The 25,275-nt window shown below is 35.4% G+C and overlaps 1 protein-coding gene across 2 annotated transcripts in view; it reads left to right on the top strand.

The window, feature by feature from the left end:
* The first annotated feature begins 7,211 nt into the window (after window positions 1-7,211).
* Window positions 7,212-25,275, top strand: part of lbk (leucine-rich repeats and immunoglobulin-like domains protein lambik) — a 92,637-nt gene continuing 74,573 nt past the window's right edge. For both annotated transcript variants that reach the window (XM_075362271.1, XM_075362272.1), the window contains exons 1-4: window positions 7,212-7,665; window positions 9,508-9,579; window positions 12,238-12,306; window positions 20,983-21,120. In XM_075362271.1, the coding sequence (XP_075218386.1) occupies window positions 7,496-7,665; window positions 9,508-9,579; window positions 12,238-12,306; window positions 20,983-21,120 (449 nt within the window). In that variant the 5' untranslated portion in view covers window positions 7,212-7,495. The remainder of the gene's footprint in view (window positions 7,666-9,507; window positions 9,580-12,237; window positions 12,307-20,982; window positions 21,121-25,275) is intronic.

Genomic DNA, 25,275 nt, shown 5'->3' with positions numbered 1-25,275 from the left:
CGATAAATCTGCCTTGACTTTTCCTAGTGGTATGAAGTTGGAAGTGTGTTTCACATGTAGAAGTTTCATTAATTAAAACAGAATCAAGTACAGTTGAATGATCTAAATTATTGATGCTTGTAAAAAGGGATGTACCAGTATTCTTATGTTTAAATTTAGTAGGGAGACAACCACTAAAAATACATATATATTTTTATATATCCTAGCTTAGTCTCTTGAATAATAGGATATCTTGAATCTCAAATAAGTTTACGAGGCAAAATCAGATTTAAATAAAATTAGGCTCCAATTAAAATATCAATATTATTTGATATATTAAATTTTGGGATCTACAAAGAATAGATTTTGAGGTAGATTAAGATGAGAAATTTCAGATGTATGTAACGGAAGGTTATTAGTTATGTCTGGCAAAACAGCACAATGCACTTTGAATGAAAAGTTTTTGTATAGCAAATGCAATGTAAGTACTACATTATAATCAGATCTGACTAATGAATTATTTATGCCTGAAATAGGCAAATCTTCTTTATTGAGTTGAATTCCCAATTTGCGAGCAAACTTATATGTGCAAAAGTTTAATTGACTGCCTGAGTCTAACAACACTCTACACGAATGAGAATGACCAAAAACAGCATTTACATTACACACAGCAGTAGACAAAATTAAATTTTTGTTTAATTGTGATCAATAGCATTATTGCTAAATTTACCATTACTTAATTTAAAATCAGTTTGAACGAGTATGTTGTGTATATGGATAATTTACACTTCCTTAATTTACCTTTAAATTTACATTAAGTTAATCAATACATTAAATCACAATATTTTAATATACATTTAGTTAAATACACATTTTTAAATGTATGTTAAATATACTGTCTAGCTAGAACAGATATAAAATAAGTAATGTGTTTTGTGTAGCATTCAAAGAAAAAGTGAAGTCATAAGTTATTAATTGCTTAATAATACTTAAGCTCACAGCTGATTCATTATTAAAAAAAAAAAAATAAGAAAATGATAGGATATGTTTACATTTATCAAGAGCCTAAAGAAAACACATGAATCTGAACAGAGGGCGCTGTGTGGATCAACTTGTACAGTACACTCACCTATCTTTTTCAACCCAAGATCTTCTGAGACTGGATGTCATTAACTAACTCTACCTGAAGTCCGTTGTACGTTTTATGGATTTCCTTTACTGGGCCTCCAGCACAATTGTTTATCTCTCGAGCGATAAGGAATGGACTTATCCTCGAAAAATTGCAATCTTTTCTACTATCAACCAGATATGTTGGTTTACCGAAGTTATTCGTAAATAGAGCTCTCTGCATGTTCTTTACCTCCTTCTCTACCCTTCCAGTATCAGTACTCTTTCTCCTTTTCGCCCCAGACAAAATGGTTGGTTCAAATGAGGGTATTTATGTGAATTATTGTTCAAGAATATTCATGTGCGTTGATACCTTCTGTAGCAAGGCTAACCGCCGGGGTACACCCCCACTCCAGAGCTACCAACCCTGGAGAACCGGTCCGGTACTCGGGTGGAACCGGCATATGTCTTGGCAGAGAGCGAATGTGCAATCTCTGGACTGACTCCAGGCCCCTACACACCAACGTTTTCAGGGCTCGCATGCACCGACATGCATGGGTATCTTAACTATATGCTTGTCATCGTGGGGGGCATGTGAACAGCGGAATGGTCTCCGTTACACCTACAATCACTTCGACCGTAGCCGCCACATTGCCTGCTCTAAAGATGGTGTAGATCCATTTCCTTAATCAGTTAAATTTTCATATCTACAGGTGACCGAAAAATGCAGTCCTTATATTGCGGCCTTTAGGTGGAATCTGGCGAAGATAATTCCATCTCCGAGGGAAAAACTTCGAGCCCCGTTAGCCAGCATTATGAATAGGACTTATGTACAGCTGTTTCCAACCTGGACGTGGAACGTAGATGTTATGTTTCAGATGTGGAGATTATCTACCTCAAGGCATATTATTATTATTTTTTTTTTTTTTAAGTTTTAGGGGCACCGACTGCTATGGCCACTAGCCCCTTCCATATAAAAAAAAAGAACAAAAATATCTTATCCTCCCCAGAAAGAAGAACACAAGTGACATAGTCAAAAACTAGTCTTGTCAGAAAAGAGCATCTAAAAAAGACTTGTCAATGGTTATTAAAACCCTGAAAACAGGGTTTTAGTGAAAACCCTCAAAACTTAAACTTGTCTGTGATGAAAACTAAAACACACATTAAAAGATCTATTAAACAACGTTTGACAAGGATGTAAAGGGCCCTTGCCATTAAACATCACACAAAACACTTATATTAAAACCTCAAAAAATGCATATCATTAACAAAATTAAAAATATATTTGTTACAAAAAAATTGAGATATCTGATCTTTCTCTTATTCAAATCTATCGCCTGGGTTTCCCTTGAGGCCATCCTTTTTTCTTCCTCTTCACCATTTTTCTGAAGGCCTCGATGTCAAATTTTGTGGTATCTGATACATCCGCGACCGATCCCTCAGTTCCTCTGGTAGAAATCGCAGAGGATGTCCTGCTGCCGGCATCAGATGACATCGGCTCCATTGGTGCAGTCAGAAGTACATCACACTCGAGACTGTATGCACTCGCTGCAAAAACCTGTGGGGCGGCCGAGTATCTCGCCCTCTAAGCTAAAGGCCTCTGTGATTTCGGAGGCCCAATTGCAGTCTTTTTTAAATCTTTGTTTTCCAAAATGAAGATTTCTTGTTTCCAGCTCCCAAAGTTGTGATTTTTACAGTCCGCCTTTCAGTTGCTAGTTTGTTCTGAATGTTTGTCTAAATTTCCATCGCCTTTAAGCTGGTCAAAGGCTCATTCCATGGTGGAGTAGGACACTTTTAATTTGTTACATCAAATTTCCTCGACGACTTTGAGCTACTGTCCCTAATTTTACGATTCTTTAATTTCCTTTCCGTGATTTGTTCCACTAAGCTTGCTAAGACTGGCACCAATTTCGTTACCATGTTCTTTGGTGTGAAGGAGTCGGCAAGAGCAGTAGGAAATTGTTCATAAGACGCGGCCTTTGGCATTCTTCAAGCACAATTTTCCTTGCGTCAAACTAGCTGACTTTCTCTGGTCCTGATTTCTCGGACAGCTAATTCCTATTTATAAATAGGACAGTTCCTAGACCTCGTAGAATGGTGTCCATGACAGTTGACACAGACAGGAGGATGCCTGCATGGGTCACCAAGGTGTAATGGTTCACCACACAGTCATATCTGCTTTCATGTACAACGACCACCTTACGTACGAATCTCTGACACCGAAGCAACGTACAGGTGTTGGGATAAACGGACCCACATCTAACCTATGAAAATCAACTTTTACCTTCTCCGGCACTTTAGTGAATTAAAAGTTAACACATGGGATGCAGAGGGTTGAACTTCCCCGTTCCCACGCATGTTTAAACAACGGCGCAAATCTACACGTTGTTTATGTAGTTCATTTACAATCTCCTCTTCTGCGCAGTTTAACAAATCCCTGCACATGACAACTCTCTTTGAGATGTTCAACATATAATGAGAAGATACCTCAATGTCCATGACTCCGATCTTCTTTGAATTCAATAGTTGCAAAGATTCAACATCGTTGACACTTTCCAAAAAAAGCCCAAATACAGTTTTCAGAGTCTATTTAATCGGTTCATCAGCAGCTCCCGTGATGCTTCTAAAAAAAGAACTAGTTTTAAAAAGTTTAAACTAGTTAAAACTTCTCAAAAACTAGTTAAAGAGCAAATTTTTGAAAAGTCATCGTCTTTCTTCTTTGTAACAGATATCTTGGTACTGAAGTAGTACGCTTCGGTCTAAACTTACGAATTTCCTTCTCCTTTTTCAGATCTATAACTTCTTCCTTAAATTCTACGCTCTTCCTTTTCTTCGCTTGCGAAATCAAAGGCTCTCCAGAACGAAAGTTTTTACGTGCACCCACTGCCACGAAAGATGTGGATGTTAAGTTGTCCATAAACTATAATAATACCAGTTACGATGTCACAAGCTGCGGATGGAAAAACAGTTGGGCGTCCCTCGGATTAATGATGTTGCCTGAGTTCCCCAATCAGTCGTCTCCCACAAATTTATACCGGGCCGGGGAGTCAGGTACTGCCTGACACATGATACCGACATCCCAGGGCTCACAAGTAGCAGTAAAGGCTCCGATACTCTTAACCATGGGACAATCCCTGCCAAAGGCCGAAGTGACTGACTCACACTGGACGGCGCAAAACTTCGGCAGAGCAAGCTCACAGCAGCCCACCCACAACCCGGCTCCACAACTGGGAAGAGGGATGGGCACTCCCCTTCCGCACTCCGCCCAGCGTCGGCAAACAGATCACAGTCATACCTCCCACTCCCGCTGCAAACAGCGAAACCGAGAAGCCCAACCGCCACCAGCTCGGATAGCTCGGGACCGTCAATCCCGTACTCCAAAAGGAGTTCCTGAGTAAGACCATTCCCCCGTCAGCCGACATAAGTAAAGATACCGAAGTAACATGTCGTTGCCCGCCCTGGACGTATGCATAGACGTTGTTGCACGGACGGGGGTGGTTTGATTTATCCAAGGCATTGTTATTATTATTTTTTTTTGGTTTTTTTGTTTTACGGGCATTGACTGCTAAGGTCATTAGCCCTTGTCACATTCTTAAACAGAGATTGGTATCACCATCAGGATCGTCATATGTAAAGGGCCCTTACATTTTTATTTAAAAAGCACAAAATATACATAACATTAATCTAAAACAATAAACAAAAACAACACATATAAGAGTATGTCTTGCCACACTCTTAGTGTTTCATTTCTACCTTTAGTACTGTCACCACCTTCATACTTATGGACACGCTCAAGAACCAAAAGGTCTATGGGAGAAGTCCCGGCTAGTACACATACCACGTCATAAGAAGCAGTCCGATATGCTGCCACCACATCTAACAAGGCTCTTAGATTAATTGTCTCTAGTCTGACTAGGTTCCTCTTATACCACTGCATACTTCCAGATAGGTGCGACATATAACATAATGGAAGAAACCGCCGACATAATGGCTTGACATTTAGACGCCTGCGGTGCAACCTGTGAAGTCATCAGATGACTTAATGCCTTAAGAGTCCTTTCAGCCCTTTCACAGCACTCCAAAACGTGTTCACTGAACCGTAGTGACTTGTCGATTGTCACACCAAGGTACTTCACCTTAAAGCTTTCTTGTATGCGGTGATTCCCGATTACCAACTTGATGGGATCAACTCTACGTTTCCCTGTTAAAGAAATATACCGACACTTATCAAGAGCAAGTTCCAGACTGTGGTCTCTCAACCATACATGGATAGTCAAGCGCAGTATTGTCCCTGTGTAGGATCTCCTGCTTCGTCCTTCCACTAATCATAAGGTCTAAATCATCCGCATAAGCAATTGACTGCGTATACTGCAGCAACCGAACACCCAATATGTCGTCAAAAACAATGTCCCAAAGGAGGGGGCCCAACACTGAACCCTGTGGGACTCCCACATACATCTGGAAACTGAAACACCCTTCCAAAGTCTCCGTCTTGATCCATCTCTCATTTAAATAATCACCGACAGGTAAATCGCCTTAATCAGGTAATGCCCTTATTTACCAGGGCAGACATTATAACGTTCCAAGGCACAGAACCAAACGCGTTCCGGATATCCAAGAACACCAAAACAGGGATTCTCCTCATCCTCCATGTGCCTTGTCTAACCTTCTTAGCCCAGTGTACTACTCGTGATACAGCTTGAATGGCCGATCAGCCTGGCACGAAACCAAATTGATTTTCATGTATACCAACTTCTCTGTTGAGCTCCTCCATGATTCTTGACGCCAACAACCTCTCAGCAACTTTACCCAAATTGTTAAGGAGACATAACAGTCTAAACCCTCCGGCCATGTCATCAGCACCACCTTTGGGAAGGAAGACAAGCCGCCCTTCCTTCTAACAGGCTGGGAAGGTCTCACCTTCCAGTTCTCTATTGAAAATGTCTACTATGGCCCATGGTATCCTATCGATTAGGCCCTTTAAATGCCCTCTAAAGGTATACTTGGGGTGGCTGAAATACACGCCCTCCGCGTAGTTGTCCTCTGGGCTTTAGGAGGTTCTATAGGTAGAGATTGTATGTCGTCTGGGTCTGGTTCTTTCTCTGCAATTCCTTGCACTTTCTTTGCACTACTCTCAGATATTTCCTGTACTCTTGCCACAAACTCCTTTGCCTTATGACTTTTCGACGGAGTGATTTTTTTGACTTTTCCAGATATATTAGGATCTTTATTTACTACATCGACTGGTGGTGTCATGGTCGCAGGTTTTGCTGATTCTTTACGCTGCGCAGGTACTTTCCTTGTGTCAATGATTTCAGTATGGGAATGAGTCTTCATAAGTTTTAATGGTTCTTTCCACTGACTAGACTCAATCTTAGTATCAATGTTTCTATCGATCATTGTAGCAAGACTTGTTGCGATCGTAGTAAGCGACTGCTCCACGTTAATTCTAGATGATGAAGGGGGAGCAGCTGCTTCTGCGTATGTAGTTGTCGGTCGAGGTGTTCTAAGGTTACCAATTTTCTTCGCTTTAGGATAGCTTACTTTTTGAAGCGTTTTAACCTCCTGAGTGGCCGTTTCCAATTTATACACCGAGCAGTTCCTTGATTGGCAGTTGTGGTGCCCTTTGCAGTTAATGCAGACTGGGGGATCTTTATATGGATCACCCTCATGTGTTTTCATTCCACACACGCAGATCTCTGTTGCTTCACATCTGACCGCAGTGGGTCGAAAACGTTAACACTAAAAACATCACATGGGTTGCGGGATGAATGCGCGTACATCAAGCCGATATATGCCAGCTCGTACTTTTTACGGAAGATTGGGTCTGTTAAAGGTCAATACATGCGAGGCTGAAGGTAGAACCTCTCCATTTCTTCTCATGGTTAGCTTACGGTATTGAATCACTCCTTTACTCATTTTCTTTATCACTCAACATTTTCTCCACTATTTCTTCTTCTGTACAATTTAGAAAAAAATATAAAATAAATAAATATAAATATAAAATAAAAAATAATTTTTATTTTATAACACAACTTTTGTAGTCAAAATAGTTGCTGCTAGGAGAACGTTATTCTAACTTTTACCGCTGTAGCGCTGCAGTCGCGTGTTAACAATGAAGCGATTAAGGGAATAAAAACTAGTGTTAATGTTACGATGGTCGAATTCGAATTGTGTTGTTTTAGTGTTACGTTTTTCGTTTACAGAATTAAATACATAATTTTTTTTAATTAGGATGTAATTTGTAAATGTATATGTTAATCTATATCAGTATCACAAACTGTTGTAAATGTAGAAAAACAAAATACGGAATCGGTAACCAACCTCTGAACTTATAAGATGGTTCATCTCGGGCTGTATTCAGAACTTAAGGCTGTCACCTAATAGGAAATTGCCAGCCTTTGTAAAAATGATAAGGAGTATTGTTTTTGTGCTATTTTTTACATTAAATTTTATTTTAGTTTTCTGCGATAATATTGACTGCCCTAAAAAATGTGATTGTTTAGGGCAGTTTGTTGACTGTAGTAACCGAAATTTAATTGATATACCAGAAAATTTACCTTTCAGGGTTGACCGTCTGTGAGTATTTTATTTGTACGTTTTAATATTTTTGATAAAGAATGACTAATTTGTTGTTTTTCGAGTGATATTTGGGTAGGCTTTGTAAGTGCTAAGTTTTCTGTAAGTCTTAAATGTTTGAAAGCAAATTTTTTACCCTAAAATATTATTTAAGTTTGTGACGTTAAATTAATTTAAGTTTGTTTTGCATTAATTTCAACTAATTTTTTTCCTCACAATTATTTACTAGACTTTTAAACCCGCAACATTAAAACAGAAAAGTACTTTATTTGTTAAGGTTAGGTCTCTCGTTACAATTTTGTTTTTAAAATGTAGACTTCAAAAGTATTCTAATAGTTTTTCATTTCGTTGAAAACTTCTTTTTCTGTGTGGTGCTTAAATCAATAAACTGATGAAATTTAACGGTGTGCATGACTATTACTCTTATACCTTGTTTCTGTTCAAGTTAATTATATGGTGCCTAGCACTAAATATACATAAATACTTTTACTTATTTCTAGTTGCGTTAAAAAGTTGAAATATTTATCAAGAATGATATTTATACATAATTTCCTTTGCTTGGGTACATTGTTTATTTTAGATGATAAAATGAACACAGTTGGCATTTTGTTTAAAAAAGGAATTAATCAAAAATTGTTTAAAGTGATGAAAAAAAGAAATCTATAAACATGATTTCCTTCATCTTCATGTTTATTATTTTGCTTTATACGTTTCACATAATTATATCGGTTGTTTTCACTGGCCAACCTCTATTATTACTGTTATTTTTGAATACATATGAAATATAAATAATTCATATTTACCGTTTCATGAAGTAAACTGATTATTATCTTTTGTTATGATGGTAATCTCCATTTTAGCTTTATGTGTACCAATTTTGTAGATGGTACATCTACACATAATGTAGATAGTATAATATATGCAGTATCTCGATTGCAAGTCACCGGGTTGGTCTAGTGGTGAACGCGTCTTCCCAAATCAGCTGATTTGGAAGTTGAGAGTTCCAGCGTTCAAGTCCTAGTAAAGCCAGCTATTTTTACACGGATTTGAATACTAGATCATGGATACCGGTGTTCTTTGGTGGTTGGGTTTCAATTAACCACACATCTCAGGTATGGTCAAACTGAGGATGTACAAGACTACACTTCATTCACACTCATACACATCATCCTCATTCATCCTCTGAAGTATTATCTAAACGGTAGTTACCGGAGGCTAAACAGGAAAAAGAAAGTATCTCAATTGCAGTTGGTGCCAAAACAACATTTTGGTGTATTTTTATTTTAAAACATATTAAACATTAAGAACACTAATCACATTTTATCACAAATCATACCAAACTGCACTAAAAAAAAATATTTTCGATGATGTTTTTAATAAACTAAATTGTTCACTTGCTGCTTTATTTTTTCCTCTAGTAAGAAATAAAAATATAGGATAACTCCTATCACCAATTAATGAATTTTGCTTTCATTTTAATGTACGATTTGAAAGTAGATATTTATCAATGACTTTTATAAGCCTATAGTGAGATAAACCATTTTTGTAGTAAAAATATAGTGCATCTACTCAAAGAAGAAGAAACTCTGCTGACCCAAAGTAAAAGTATTCATCCTATGATAAAGTGTTGTATCTGTACTCTTTTGGAGAGCATAATGGTGATTGTTTTATGCCTTCATCAATTTCTTTTTTTTTCTAGATGAACAGGTTTTAGATAATAACAATTCATCATTCCTATGTTAGGTATTTTTGTAAAGTGGTTACATTTTTAATGATATTGAATTTTTTATATCCAGAATTAATTTTACATTACTTATTCTTGGTTTTCTTCTTTTGTTTTAGGGATCTCAGTTCTAATCGTATCAGTGATAGAATTGCTGGTGATATATATAAATACCCATTCCTCATTGTGTTGTAAGTATATTTACTTATTGTAATTTAGTCAGTTTTTAATGCTTTTCATTGTGTTAAGATTCATACCATTGATGCATTGTATATGAAGGTGAAAATGTTTTACTGGAATGAATTAAAATTTTATTTAAATATCTCCATCCTCAGCTGTTTATGAAGATAATTGTAGCTTATAAATTAAATTTTTCTCTTGCTGCTCTATTTTTTCCTCTAGTAAGAAATAAAAATATAGTATGGTATTATGATAATAATCGCAGTATGTTTTCAAATACCTGTATCAAAAGTACTTATGCCATGTATGGTTTCATTTATGCAATATACATCTTGTTCACCATCTGCTGTTTTGTATTAAATTTTAATTCAGATTTTTTATCTTGGGATGTACTCTCTTTCACCATAACACTGAGTTCCTTTTTTTATATTAATTTTCTACAGCAAATAATGAGGGATTATTGTACACTACTACATTTAATATATGCAGAAGAAAACTTCAAAATTTCACTAGAATTTTTTTTGTTTGAAAGATTTTTTATGTAGAATATAAAGGGAAACTAATAAACATTACTTGTTGGACAGTCTGTGGTAAAAAATTAATATAATAACTTAACACCCAAAGTCATAACTTAAACTATAACTACTTTTAATGTACTTCAAAGTAAAAAACCAACATATCTGCAAAAAATAAATACGTAGAAAACACTGGTATACTGTGAGGTGTGTTTTTAAAGTAAGGTCTGTTTTAAATAAAAACAAAATTTAAAAATGTGAACAATATTAGCTACACTTAAAAACTACATGTATTTATTTATTACTTTTCGACATAGCTGCCTTCAACTTCAACATATTTTTCATTGCGTTTCATAGTTTCTTCATTCCCTCTTCAAGAAATTCCATTACTAGCGATTTAAACCAGACAGTAATCCAATTTTTTAATTCATCATCATTATCAAACCTTTGTGATTCAAGCCACTGTTTAAGGGGAAGAAAAAGAAAAGAATCACCGGGAGCTAAGTCAGGGCTATAGGATGTATGAATTAAGATTTTACAATGAAATTTTTCTGATCACCTCACTGGTTTGCTGTGTGTCGATGGGCATTGTCATGCAAAAACAAAATCCTTCAGGATAGCATCCCATGTTCGTTTTTATAGCTCTTCTAACATTTTTTATCATTTCACAATACATATCTGTATTCACAGTAGTTCTGTGATTACTAAATTTGACAAGCAAGACACCCTTTTTGTCCCAGAAAACAGTAGCTATAAACGTTTTACCAAGCGTTCTTCTTTTAACTTCTTTGATATAGGAAATGATGGAACACCACCATCGCATTGACTGCTGATTTGTTTCGACAATTGAATGAGAAATCCAGGTTTCATCAATGGGAACAATGCAATCAAACAATTCATCACCTTCATTTTTGTAAAACAGAAAATTCATACACTGCAGCAAGACATTTTTCCTCATGTGCGTAGGTGTTAATATGTTTGGCACCCATCTGTCGCACAATTTTTTATAGCCCAAAATTTCATAAATCAGATCATGAAACATCAAGGACAGTATAACATGGTGATGTTGGTTTTCTCAAATTTTTTCATCAACTTTTTCAATCAAATCATCCATTATCATAGATGGCTACACTACATTCTTCATCAAGAACGTTCATTTGCCCTTCTTGAAATGATCATCACCACCATCGTACTGTAGCATACTCATAACATTTGTCTTGAAAACATCACAAATTTGCTTGTGAATCTCAGCCACAGAATTGTTTTTTGTCATCAAAATCAGATTACTCGTACTTCACACTTGGCTGAATGAATTTTAGCACTCATTATATATTGATGAAAATAAACCACTAACAACAAAATGATTAAACTATTGTTGCTAACAGCTGACTATTGATTGAAATAACTGAGCTATGCAAGTGCCATTTAAATCATGTATGTAGGTGGCAAATTCAAAACTAACCTTTTTAAAAAATATTTCTCATATTATTTGCAATTGTACAAATACAGTTAGCTGTAATAGAATTCAGAATTTTTTTGGCATATTTCAGGTATGCTTCTTCTTATTGTGAAACTGATCAGTAAGAACATTTTCCATTGTCATTACAGTGCAGTAATAATGACTAATGTTCAATAAAGGTGAACCTGTAATCATAATTGAAATAAAAGATATGCATTGTTGTAACTACTATTAAGTTGATGTGTTATATTATATTTACAGCATGTGTGCTGTAGAAATAATAAAAATTGTTTAGGTTACACTCAAAAGATATTAAGACATATTATTGAAATTAGATAATCAATTACAAAAAGTACTGAATGAAAATTTCACATGATAAAAAGTTTGAAACCGTAGTTAAACATTGCTACAGTATTAGCTTCTTTAGCAAAAACTATATCAGTACTTTTAACCAAAAAGAAAGTTTCTTTGAAACTTTCCCTAGTTGTAATACATCCATATTCAGCTTGAGTTAAAAATTATCATTAGTTATTAGTCTTATTAAGTGATAAGGAAAGAGTCTTAAGCCATAATTATGAAAAATAATCAGATGCATTTAATGTATATAACTGCTTAAACTTTCAGTATTTAATAAATGAATGTTGTACTTTGATGCGCATTAGTGATATAAAATTCTTTTTCTTTCCTTTTTTCAGAAAACTGAATAAAAATTTACTTCATACAGTGCCTGTGATAAATACTATGAATCTGACTACCCTTACATTGTAAGTATCTTCTCAATTTTAAATACAACATTGATTTTTGTAGAATCTCTAACATTAATATCTGGTAATTTTTTTTCTATTTTCATTCTTAAACAGTGATTCAAAATAATATGATTTATCAAAACTTTATTTGCTGTTACAATCTAAGTTTCATTAGGTTATAATAACAAATTGATGGTTAACTGCCTTAATGAGAAGTAGTCCTGTAGGCTTATCACCCCTTTCCCTATTGTTCTTCCTTGAGTAGACACATTAAGAATTTTGTCCTCCACTGTCCTTGATTTAACTGTGAGGCTATGTAGACGTTGCAGTAGCTATTTCTTTGTTGAGGAACTAACTGCCAGGGACACTATTTTATATATGAGGTCACATAAAAAACTAAACCGTTCTAATGACTGAGGTGCTTTCAGGGAAAAGGTAGCTCTCCTGGATCTAATTTCATTGAGATAACAGGAACATTGAAAATCACTTGTAATATTCCTGCATGCTTCTGAAAGTGCTTTGTATTTTAAAAGTTAATTGGGATTTTAAATTGCCAACTTAATTTTTTTTTTTTTTTAATGTTCATACCATGCAAAAGTTTCTATTAGTTGTTATTATTCATAGAAGAAAGAAACTTAATTTTAAGGTTTGAATGAATGTAGTTTAAATTTCTATGCAGATTATCATTATGATTATATAGTTTTATTACTTAGTTTGTAATTATAATTATTCTTTTTAAACATTCATATTGTTCTAACCATAATAAGAATTAAACAAAACCTTACCGTACAAGTTATTCCAAATCATTATTAAATCTCTTTTATAATACTGTGCATTGATTTTATGTTATAAAAGATCCTGTTCCAATCAGAAAATTCAGGCAATTAAAAAAAAAGTTTTAAAAATCTGTACATATTAAGTAGTATGAGAGAAGGGCTTTTCTAAAAAAAACTATTGTAATATTTGATGATTTGTACATAAGGTTGTTGATGTAGGACAGTTTGAATTTAAAATTTCTCATTCAAGGAATCATTGCTTCCTCCCGTCGAATCAAGTAACATACATAAGCTTGACAAGAGGTATAGCTTCCTTAATTCAGATAAGGAAATTGAACCTTTGTAAACTTTATTAATAACATCATGAAATTTATTTTATAATGATAATAAAGTAGTTATTAATATCACTAATTATAATCTGGATTGCAATGTTTGTGATTATGATGATAAAATAAGAGTATAGAATTAATTTAATTTTTATCATTTTAAGCAGGTTTTTTATAAGTATGTAATAAGTTTATGATAATGATAGATAAAGATGTGGGATATTCTGTACTATTTATAACTTATTACAGCTAAATTGATGAAAAAAAATATATATAAATATGTAATGTAATATATAATATATATATTTATTTAAACAGCACAAAAAAAATAGCTGTTGAATAACTTTCTCTATTATTACATGTGGCTAATCATTGTCTGGAAACAAATAAATTATTGGTCCAGCAGTAATTGGTTGTTGTTAATAGTAAAAACTCCTTGGATTGTCAAACATGGTATTTTATAGTTCCAGGATTAATTTTAATGATTTTTTTTTTTATTTAGACATTTTTAGTTTTTGAGTTACTGAATTACAGTTATCATAAAACTATTCAACAGGTAGAGCCTAATTAATGAATGAATTGTATAAAATGCAGCAGAATCAATTTTACAAATAAGAACTATATTATTTTAGTTGCTAAATACTGTTATGTTATTTTTACTTTTGTAAATTATAAAAGTTAAATTTAAATTGTTAAGTAGCAATAAAAAAATTTGACAATTTAATATTCCTTCATAATTTCCATAAAATAGAAAAGGCTATAAACTATTTTATAACATAAAACGTTGAAAAATATAAAATTTTGCCTTATTCTGACTCAGACCTGAAAATTTACTGTCTTCTTACAAACTACTTGTCCGTACACAACATAACATATTGCCACATTAATAACATAACAGTAGTCTCTCAATATTTCAACTACATCATACAGATGTCGCATTTCATTTACTTGCTTCATTTGTGATTATGGAATTTTTTTTTATATATTGGCATCAACTTCCACGGTCATTAACCCTCATCACATTCTTAAAAAAGGTTTGAATCACCATAAGGTTCGTCATATTTAAGGGTCATTTACATTTTATATAAAAATACCAAAATGATCAACACAGAAGCATTTAAACATAAACACTTACAGGGTGTAAAGGACCCTGATATTAAAATTAAACAATAAATAAAACACAAAACAAAAATTAAAAAAAATGTCTTTAACAATACCAATATTATTCATATCCAGGGAGCCCATATCCATAGAACTTTTCTTTCTCTTCTTTTTAAGCACCTCCGGGGCAACTGGAACTGCTGTTAAGCAGCACATCAGCCACCCCAGGATGCTATGGCAGCTCCCTATAAAATGTCACATAGGAATTTCTGGCAGCTTCATCTGCTCTTTCATTCCCTGCAGTACCAGCATGACCTGGAGTCACAAAATGGACAGGATGTTTGCAATAAGGACGTCCTTAATGTTCTTTTTCCGAATTGCAGTATGTGCACTTAGAGAGTCAGAACATATTAGCACTCTCTCTTCACAGTAGTGTTCTGATTAGCAAAGAGCTTGCTGTATGATAATAAGTTCTGCCTTATAAACACTTGCCATATCTGGTAGTTTCCAAAAATAGGCTTCCGTTTACATATATGGAGCATCCAAATCCCAAGCGCCATGGCAGTATTTCTCTTGTAGAAATCGCTAATGTCTTCGGTAAAGTAATTTCATGTTTTCTTGTCAGTCTTTGATAACTTATACTTGCTGGTCTGGAATAGGTAGCACAATGTTTATATAATGCAACAATCATTAATTGTTGAAAGTATTTTATTTATATCGGTAGAAAAGGCCCATGTATTTGCTGCATATCTTAGCAATAGGACCTCTCTTCTGAAATGTAGTGGCATTATTCTGGCTTCCGACATTAGACTAGTCGCCAGACTTGTACGGAATGCGCCTGTAGCGTACTTATTTCGCTGTTATGTACTACGTCTAACTTTCTAAAATGCGACTTCCAAGCGGATGAATATACAATGCATCCGTAGTCTAGTTTCGATTAAACCAATGCTTTATGCAGCCTTAGTAGTATTTTTTTATCTGAGCCGCAATTGATATTGGATAAATATTTAATAATGTTTAGGGCATTTTTACATCTAACCTTTTTTCTGATGAATATTCATTGTTGACGTGTACATGGTAAGTATGGTCATTCATATAGTTGCTGAGTAAAAGTGGCAGATTGCCACGAGTGCCCCATTCATGTATTTGAAGCATTTCACCAGATCATATCAATTGCCTTCTACAGATCAAAAAATATTCCAACAATGTTTTCTTGTGATGGAACTGTTATATATGATGTTCTCTAAGTTGATCATCTGATCAGTAGTTGAGTAAGATTGTCGGAAACCTGCTTGATGTAAGGATAAGAGATTTTCTTTTTCTAAAATCCAAACAAGTGTTATTTATCATTTTTTCAAAATATTTTCCTGTAGCACACGTCAATGAAGTAGGACAGTAACTATTATGATCTGTTAGATTTTTATCTTTCTTTGGAACTGGAACAATATGTACTTTTTTCCACTGTTGTGGGTACATTCCATCCACCATTTCTGATTATATAGTTCTAACAATCTACATTTTGCAGTGGTATTCAGCTGCCTGATCATGACATAATGAATTTCATCATGTCCAGCAGCTGTATTGTCGGCTTTCTCCAACACTCACAAATTCTTCTATTTTTAATGCTACGTTATATGAATTCATTTCAGTTGTATTATTTAGCAGAACCTCAAGTTCTGTTTTTTTGTTCTGAAATATTTATCATAGTTTGCCGTTATGCTTGCTTCTTCGAAACGATTAGCTAGTAACTCTGCAATTTCATTTGTAGTATCTCTAATTTCATCTTCATATTGAAGGCAAGTTATCGAAGTAATGTTTAAACGCCCACAAACAGCCCTTGCTTTCATCCAAACATCTGATGCAGTTGTATTTCTGTCAATGGATGACACGTATTGCTGCCAGGATAGTTTTTTAGCATCTATCATATGCTTTTTTTTTGTATACACCCTGTATTTTTAAAGGCAATTAGGTTTTCTAATATTGAACGTTTCATAAAAGCGTTACATGTTTTTTTTTTTTACTTTCTTTTAATAACTTCACTTATTTCATCATTTCACCACGGAACGGGTTGCTTCTTGAGTTTTCCAATGTTTTGGGAATATATCTTGATGTCAAGTCACATATGGTATTAGTTATAGCGTTGACATCGGTTTCGATAACTCCAGTTGTATCAGGGAGTATCGTCCTAGCCGTGAAGCGTGTCCAGTCTGCATTATCAAACAGCCATCTTTTGAAAATGGGATGCATTTTTTTTCTTGTAATGTCAGTTACAATTTGCACCAGAAAATGATTGCTTCCATGTAGATCCTCAAACATGGCAGGTGTACCTTGGTGCTATCAATCCACTTATAAGTACTAGATCTATACAGGACGTCGATCCACCTCTGGCATTGAAAAATGTTCCTTAACCGTCATTTAAGATAACGGAATCAGAATTCTCCAGGAACTTTTCCAATTCTCTTCTATGGGGATCTACTCGATCCGACCCCCAAAGAAAATTATGTGCATTAAAGTCACCCACTATCAGTAAAGTCGGGGTAAGCTGAGCGGTTAATTGTGCTATGTCATCCTTCTCCAATCAAAATTGGCAAGTAAGCAAGATAGTAATCTACAGTCGACGCTTCTTTCTTATTGCGACTGCTTGCAGATTTGTTTATTTTAACCGCTTTGTTGGTAGCTCTAGTCAATGTTAATATAGCTACTCCACCTCTAACTCATATTTGGCGGTTGATCTCACCAAAATGTATTGTATCATATTATTTGGAAATTTTCATTTTGGCAAAAATGTGTTTCTTGCAAACATATACAGATTGGTTCTACATCTTGTACCAAGCATTGAAGCTCATGGATGTTTGACAAACATCAATTGATGTTCCATTGAAGAATCGACTTGATGATTTTTAATTAGTTAAACTCTAGGTTTGACTTAAGGCCATCCTTTTCTCCTCTTCTGTTCCATTCTCCGAACAGCCTCGTGTTCAGTAAGTATGTCATCATCTGTGCAGCTCCTGGCCTCTAAAATCAGAGGCCATCAAAGCCACAGACAACGACAGACATGGATCGGCGCTTGGTTTAGGTGCCGATTGTGAGGTGGGAACCTGCAAGACCCCGTACAGAAGCTGCACCAGTAACTGCCTCTGGCAGGGGGAAACAGGCCCCCTCCTGTATGATTTTGAAACCACTTCAGTTTTTGGAGGCTTAGGAGCTTCCATAGAAGACTCCAAAGCAACCACCTTTCTCACACTGTCATCCATAATGTTGTGCAGACTTAGTGGAACCTCTGGTTTAGCAGCTGTTTGTGTCTGGTCTGATGTACTTTTGCTCATTACCGGTTTATGCTCTGGAGGATGTATCATTATCACAGGCTTTATAAATTCCTTATAAGTGAGAGACTTCATTCTATTGTCAGTTATTCTCTCAGTCATAGTGGCCAATGTGGGTGCAAGTTTGCTGAGAAGCTGGTCTGTATCAACAGCAGTTGGAGCAGGAACTGCAGCTGCAGCCTGAGCATAAGTTATTATTGCTCTAGGCTTGCGTGCTTACAATCTTCTTTGCTTCAAAGTAGCTGACCTTCTGCAGGTTTTGACTTCCTGCACAGCCACCTCATCTTTGTAAGCAGGGCAGTTTCTTGATCTACAGGAATGCGGCTTTTTGCAGTTTACACAAGTAGGAGGATATTTGCATGGTTCTTGTATCATGAATTTCCTCACCACATATGCATATTTGTGGCTTTTTGCACCGAGCAGCGGTGCGGCAAAATGTTGACACCTGAAACATCTCATTGGTTGCAGTACAAAAGTTCACACATCCAATCTCTGTATCCCTGCATGCATTTTCTCCAGCAAGGTTGGTTTGTTATAAGTTAAGACATGAGAGGCAGATGGAAGGACTTTGCTGTTCCTTCTCGTGTTCAGCCTTCGGCATTCAGTAATTCCTTTAGTTGTCAACTCTTCTTCAATTTCCTGCTTCATGCAATTGAATAGATACTGACAAAACACAAAACCCTTTGAAGTATTGAGGGTGCTGTGAGGATCAATTGTGCAGCAAACTCACCTATCTTCTTCAGCCCAAGGATCTTCTGTGACTGGTTTTCATAAACTGTCTCTACATTGAGTTTGTTGTAGGTCTTACAGATATCCTTTACTGGGCCTTCAGCACAATTATTTGTCTCTTAAGCGATAAGGAAAGGGCTTATCCTCAAAAAATTGCTATCCTCTCTACTGATAACCAAATATTTTGGTTTACAAATACTACTCCTTTACAAAGCTCTCTGGATACTGTATGTTGCTTTCTCTAACCTTGCAGTCTCGAAACTCTTCCTCTGTTTTGCTTCAAGCAAAAGGGGTGGTTCTAAATGAGGCTGTTTACGTTATCCCTCTGTCACATTTGGAGAATGTTCAACTTCCATGATTTTCTGTCCCTTCTGTAGCAAAGCTAACCGCCAGGGTCACCCCACTCCAGGGCTACCAACCATGGAGGTCCGGTCCAGTACTCCAGTGGAACCACCATATGTCCTCACAGAGAGCAGATGTGCAATCTCTGCGCTGACTCCTACACACTGGCATTTTCAGTTCTCCCATGCACCAACACATGGGCACCTTAACTACATGCTTGCCATCACAGGAGGCTTGTGGGCACCGGAAGGGTCTCTGTTACACGTGCAATCACTTCGACCCTGGCTGCTACATCACCACCTCTAAAGATGGTGTAAATACATTTCCTTAATCATTGAAGTTCTTCATATCTGTAGGTGGCCAAAAATCCAGTCCTTGTATTACGGCCCTAGATTTTTTTGTTTTTACATTTATTTGCATCAATTTTAATATTACTGCCAAGTATAAATTTTTAACTTTTTTTTTTCATAATCCCAGTTAAATATTAAGATAATTAATTGATTTTTGGTCAAAAAAATGATATCAAAACTATAACAGGTTTTTTCCTGCTTTCTGTATGATAATTTTTTTCTGATATAGTATTTATAAATAACTATTAATACTGATTTAAAGTAAACATCTTAATCAATGGTTAATTTTACTTTCCCGTCTAGCGTTATAGCTCTAGTAAGGAAAGTATTGTAATCAGTCCGATTTGGGCATATGTGCTTTTCACTGGATCTTGATATTTTGACACCTAAGGAACCAAAAATAGTGGATGGAAATTGTCTGGATGTTCATGTACATATGTGTGTTCAGTGTTGCCCTGTAAATCACCTTCTGTCTAAGGTACAGAATCTCCAGAACTACTGGACCAATTTTGACCAAACTTGGTCAGACTACTTCTGTATATAATGCACTGATGCCATTAAATTTTCAACTTAAATGGTCAAGGGGGTGAGGCTGTAGAACAAGGTTACTCTAGTATCTGGAGATTTCGCCTAATTAAGGTCATAATTTTCTTGGGCTTATTTGTTAACAATTAAAAAATAACAATACATGCAAAATATTTTTATTTACAAAATTACACTCCCACTCCAAAAAATGATGTAACTAGTGGCTAAGTAGGCATATTGCATCAATAGTACCCCTTTTTACCACAAGGAGATCTAGTGTAGCACTGACATACAGCTGTTATAGTGGTCTGCTATGTTGTGACATCACAGGCGAGCAGTAGAATTAAATAAATGAATAATATTTAAAGTGTAAAAAAGCTACTCGTCTGGCTGGGTCTCAAACTCAATCACCCGGTTGACTTGGTACCTGGTGCATTAAGTCATGTAGCTGTACCTGTCTGCTGAACGTACAAGCAAAATTCGTTCTATGCAAGTTGTAAAATTGACATTATTTTAGTTAGTGCCGATCATCGCCACTAGTACTGGCACACAATGCAAATTAAATACAGTAAGTGTGCTTGCTTTAGTTAGAATCTTGAATTAAATAAATGAAAAAATATTATAATATTTAAATATTTTAAATTAAGTTGTGTATAAACCTTGCATCAGAAACAAGTCACAGTTGTATGACTTTACCAGAAAGCAGCTTTAGATGGAAAGTCCTAAAACTGTGTTGTCAGCGTTTTTTTTTTTTTTTTTTTTTTTTATTTAAGAATAACTTCGTAAAAGTAAGATTCACTTTGTGTATATATTGTATTCTCAAAGGTAAACACTTCTTCAAAAAACCAGAACTGCGAAACATGTTCATCATCTTGGCAGATTTCTCTGTATGTAATTACTTGGATTTGAACTATTCTGTGTAAGTATATAAAAAAATTAAAGTGGAAAGAAAGCTGAATAGTGTTGAGATCGTCATCTGTGAACACATACATTTCATGCTGTTTCAAATATAATAAGAAATGAAACTTTATTTACTCATTTTTCTATGTATATTTACACCATTATTTTGTACATATCAGAGTTCATAAAATGAAAAAAATAATATTAATTAAATGTTGGATGAAGAGTGAACATTGCCTAGTTATAAGAAACCAGTTTGAAGCATAATTTTACAAGTATCAATTTTTCGTGTTGTAATGTGTTCCCAAATTTTTGTTCTTAGATCTCATAATAAAATTGGTGAATTGAATTATAAGGTATTTGAAAGACTTCCTTTTCTGAAAAGTTTTGATATGAGCAGTAACCACTTGCTAGAAATCAGGAGAGGAATGTTTCCAAACAGTACAAACCTAGAAATATTGTAAGTATTTGCCCACACATTAGCCCATATTATATATCTGTATATTTGTGAAAAATAAATATAAAATACAATATTATATATAAATATATATAGAATAGTAAATATAATATTTATTTATGCCCTTTTATAACATATTATTTATATTATTGACAATCTCTGTTCTGTATATTTTATATTTTTTACAGCCTGTTAAATTTTTTGTAACTAATTTTTAATAAGATTATAGAATTTAAAATAATTTTCTTTTAATATAAAGGAGGGAAGGCGATGCTTAATCTTAATGCAAGGACATTGGTAATAAGTTAAAAATTTGTTGCAGACATTTTCATAAATTTGTTTGCCTTTACTTTTTACCTTATATCATATTTTTTGGGTTTTTTTTTTAATTTAAGGCAATATTTTTAAATTTGTGAATATTGTTATTATTAGTAAGATACATTATTATAAGAATAATGTGTAGGATCCACCAGGAAAGACTGTACTATCTGTTTTACGAGGTCTGATCAACAAATACGGTGAATGAATTTTTATATAGCGGCAACTGCCGACGCTACATCCATATGCTGTAATTTGTCCAATATTGGATCAACTGAGACAGGCAGGGACAAGTTGTGACACGTTCGAGCTTGCCAGACCCGCTAGAGTGAGGTTGTGTTTATCGTGTCTGTCGCGGCAACATGGATTTTGAACAACACATTAACATAAGTTTTGTTTTAAGTTGCAAAAGAGTGCCAAGAAGCTCATGAAATGTACGGTGATAATGTGGTAACTTTGAAGACTATGTACAAGTGGTATGACCGATTTAAAAACAGAAATGAGTCTTTTGAAGATGAGCAGCGTGCGGGACGTCCAGTAACCTCAAAAACAGTTGAAAATGTGCAAAAAGTGGAAACAATGGTTCATTCAAACAGGCGAATGACTATTCAAGAGCTATCGGAAGACCTTGACATCTCGTACGGATCCGCTCAAAGCGAAACGACATATGAAGAAAGCGACCAGAAAAATGGACCAATGGCTTCCTTCTTCACCACGACAACGCGCCGTGTCACACCTCGCTTCTCATTCGCAAGTTTTTGGCCGAAAAAAGTGTTCCTGTCTGTCCACATCCGCCATACTCACCGGATTTAGCACCATGCGACTTTTGGCACTTCCCAAAAATTAAAACTGTGCTTAAAGGAAAACGTTTTGACACCATTGCTGACATTGAGAGGACCACGACCGAGCAGCTGAAAGCCCTTCCGAAAGACGCCTTCCAGAAATGCCTCCAGTCATGGAGTCAACGTTGTGATAAGTGCATTGCTAGCCAAGGACAGTACTTTGAAGGAGATTAAATCAAATTCTATGTAACCTTATTACTTTTTTTAATAAAAAATTATTCACCGTATTTTTTGATCATACCTCGTATAGTCTAAATTCTATTTTTTTAAATATTTTCTTAAAAAACAGTCTTCCTACTTTTTGCACATGCAAATTAAAGCTTTTTTCAATCTTATTACGACAGATGCATCTTATATGTTAAGCAGAAGTGCAGCCAGTGCATGGATACTTAAGTATATTAAATGTACAAATAATTCACGTCTTTGATTTGTCTAATTGTTACTGCAACATTTCATAGGATTAGCAAACAGTAAACAGACAAATTACTGTAACAAACAGGTTTTTCATGAAGTTCTGCCGGTAGTTCATAACTTATTCTACTCATGAAAATAATGGAAAAAGTTCATGTAAACAATGTCCTAAAATGCTTCGTTTGTGAGTTGTGGCTACTGAAAGCTATCCATTCAACTATCCTGAATGGAAACTGCACAAGAGAAGTAGGAAGGCGTGCCACCATGCTGGAAGTATACTTTGTGTCTCACCGCTAGAGGAACATTTTCAAGGAGCTGCAGCAATTCTTCTTGAAGAAAGTGTAAGTAGAACTGAGCATAAAAGCGGCCAGATAATATAAACAGTTAAAACAGCTGACTGTGAAGGCCACACCATACATTGACACTAAATCAGTGTTGAAAATTGCCCTCCAACATCTCATGAAGATTTACTTCTGCCCATGTATGTTCATTGCATAAGTTGTTGATGCCATCTTGAGTGAAATTTGGCTCATCAGTAAACAAAACATACTTTTAGAGTTGTCAGTTTGTATTCCACCAGAACCAGAACTCTAAGTGAAGCAAACTGTCTCCTGGTGTAGATGTTGAACTGGCTGTTTATGATAGTATCAAACTTCTTTTTTTTAAGTGTTCTCCAAACCATCAAATGCGAAAGAAACACAGTCCCCTTAGAAAGATGTGTACTGATGCCTAGACTGCACTGAATTGAATCGATAATAATTTCATTAATAACATCGTTGTGGTGGAACAAGATTGTTTGTTCCTAGCTTGTACTAGTATTAGGTAGTGAACCTATCTCCCGAAGATTACAAAAAGTTGAGCTAATTGTTTTGGGATCTGGAATTCTGCAATTCAGTTAATGTATTTCATATTCCTCTGTTGTAAATAAGTACAGCATTACTTCAATGGCATACCGTTCTCGTTCAAACTAAAATTTACAGTAAACCTTCACCATCAACAACACAATTTTTCCCCCAATAAGGAGGCTTACTCTTTAAGACTTTGTGAGTTGGTGACCCCATGTCCCTAGCCTCTGCAGCTTTTCTTCCACTACACACAGAGCTGCTGAACCATACATTACACCAAGAACACTACACACATTACAACATATACCTTTACACAACAACATCCTACACTATTTCTTCTTAATTTGCACTCGGTGGTGTTACGACATCTTACAAAACACAACCGTAACTCGTGGTGGAAACTGTCATGGCAATGGGTGAATTGCTCTAAGTCTCTGACAATGTCGTCTGAGCAGCTGGGCAAACCCAGAAGTATTTAACTCTAGCTCCAGTACTTGTGCGCTCTGCTGGAGTGGTCTGTTATATCTGGTACTTGTGGGATCAAAATTACAAGTCCTCAAAAAACTCATATGGTGGTTGGTGGTCCATCTGAAAAACCACCAACTTTAGTCTTTTGAAAAGGCCTCGCTCAATATTATCTGATGAGGATAGTTCTGAACAAAGTGTCAATTTAAATGGTGACAAATCAAGTTTCCAATACAAGAACATCAGATTTGTTGTTCTTCAAAATAAACAGGAAAGTGGCTCCCTTCATAAGGTCTCGCTTTTCCTGATTAATAAAGTCATAATGGGTTCAAGCAATTCCTCGAAGAACATCAGGAAATTGCAAGATACATTGATTCTAATTGAAACATATAATGATGAGCAGTTGATCTCTTTTACCACTTACTAATATGGGTGGTATAAACATAAGCGAGGTGTGCCACAAAACATTGAATACAATCCAAGGTGGTAATTTTTTGACCTTCTGGATATGAATATTATGGAAAATACTGATGAGCTTCATCCCCAAGAAGTTGTTGATGTTAAGCGAATAATGAAACTGCAGAGCAGAGTGGAAGAACCAACACCTTCTCATATATTGACTTTCAGCCTTCCAGTATCACTAAAAAAAATAAAAGTTAGTTACCTGTCAGTTCGAGTACAACCTTTCATTCCTAACCCACAGCGATGTTTCAAATGTCAAGCATATGGCCACACAACATCTTGCCTGAAAACTGAGATATGTGTACGATGTGCTAAGGAAGGTTACAATGACACTAACTGCCAAGAAGATGAAAAGTGTGCGAACTGCAGTAGATCACATTCAGCTTGCTTCAAAGATTGCTCAACTTTTAAAGAAGAGAAGGCAGTTCTCAAAATCTGTACACAGCAGAAATTTTCTTCCCCAGCTGAATGAAGAGAATATAAAAAGATAAAAAATTCTCATAACCTGGTTAAACCAGATGTTTCTTTTGCCATCGCTACATCAGTTAAAGCCCCTGCAAATACAGGTAACCAACAGCATGGATCCTGGAATGAGCTGAAAAAGCTTGTTCAGATATCTGATTAGGTTGCTTCACTTACTGCAACTATTTTTGAGCTAACGAAGATGAATAAGAAGTTGGTAGTTGCAGCTAGTGAAACTAACACTAGCAGAATCCCTCTTAAAGTTCCTGTCCCAAAAATTTTACCTGTACAGGCAGGAGTAAATTCCACTGGCAGTAAGCCACCAAATAAACTCCTTATTAAGGGAGGCCACA

This window comes from Lycorma delicatula, chromosome 4 (genome assembly GCF_047948215.1).
Source record: "Lycorma delicatula isolate Av1 chromosome 4, ASM4794821v1, whole genome shotgun sequence".
Classification (NCBI taxonomy): Eukaryota; Metazoa; Arthropoda; class Insecta; order Hemiptera; family Fulgoridae; genus Lycorma; species Lycorma delicatula.
This window is presented reverse-complemented; position numbering and strand designations above follow the sequence as displayed.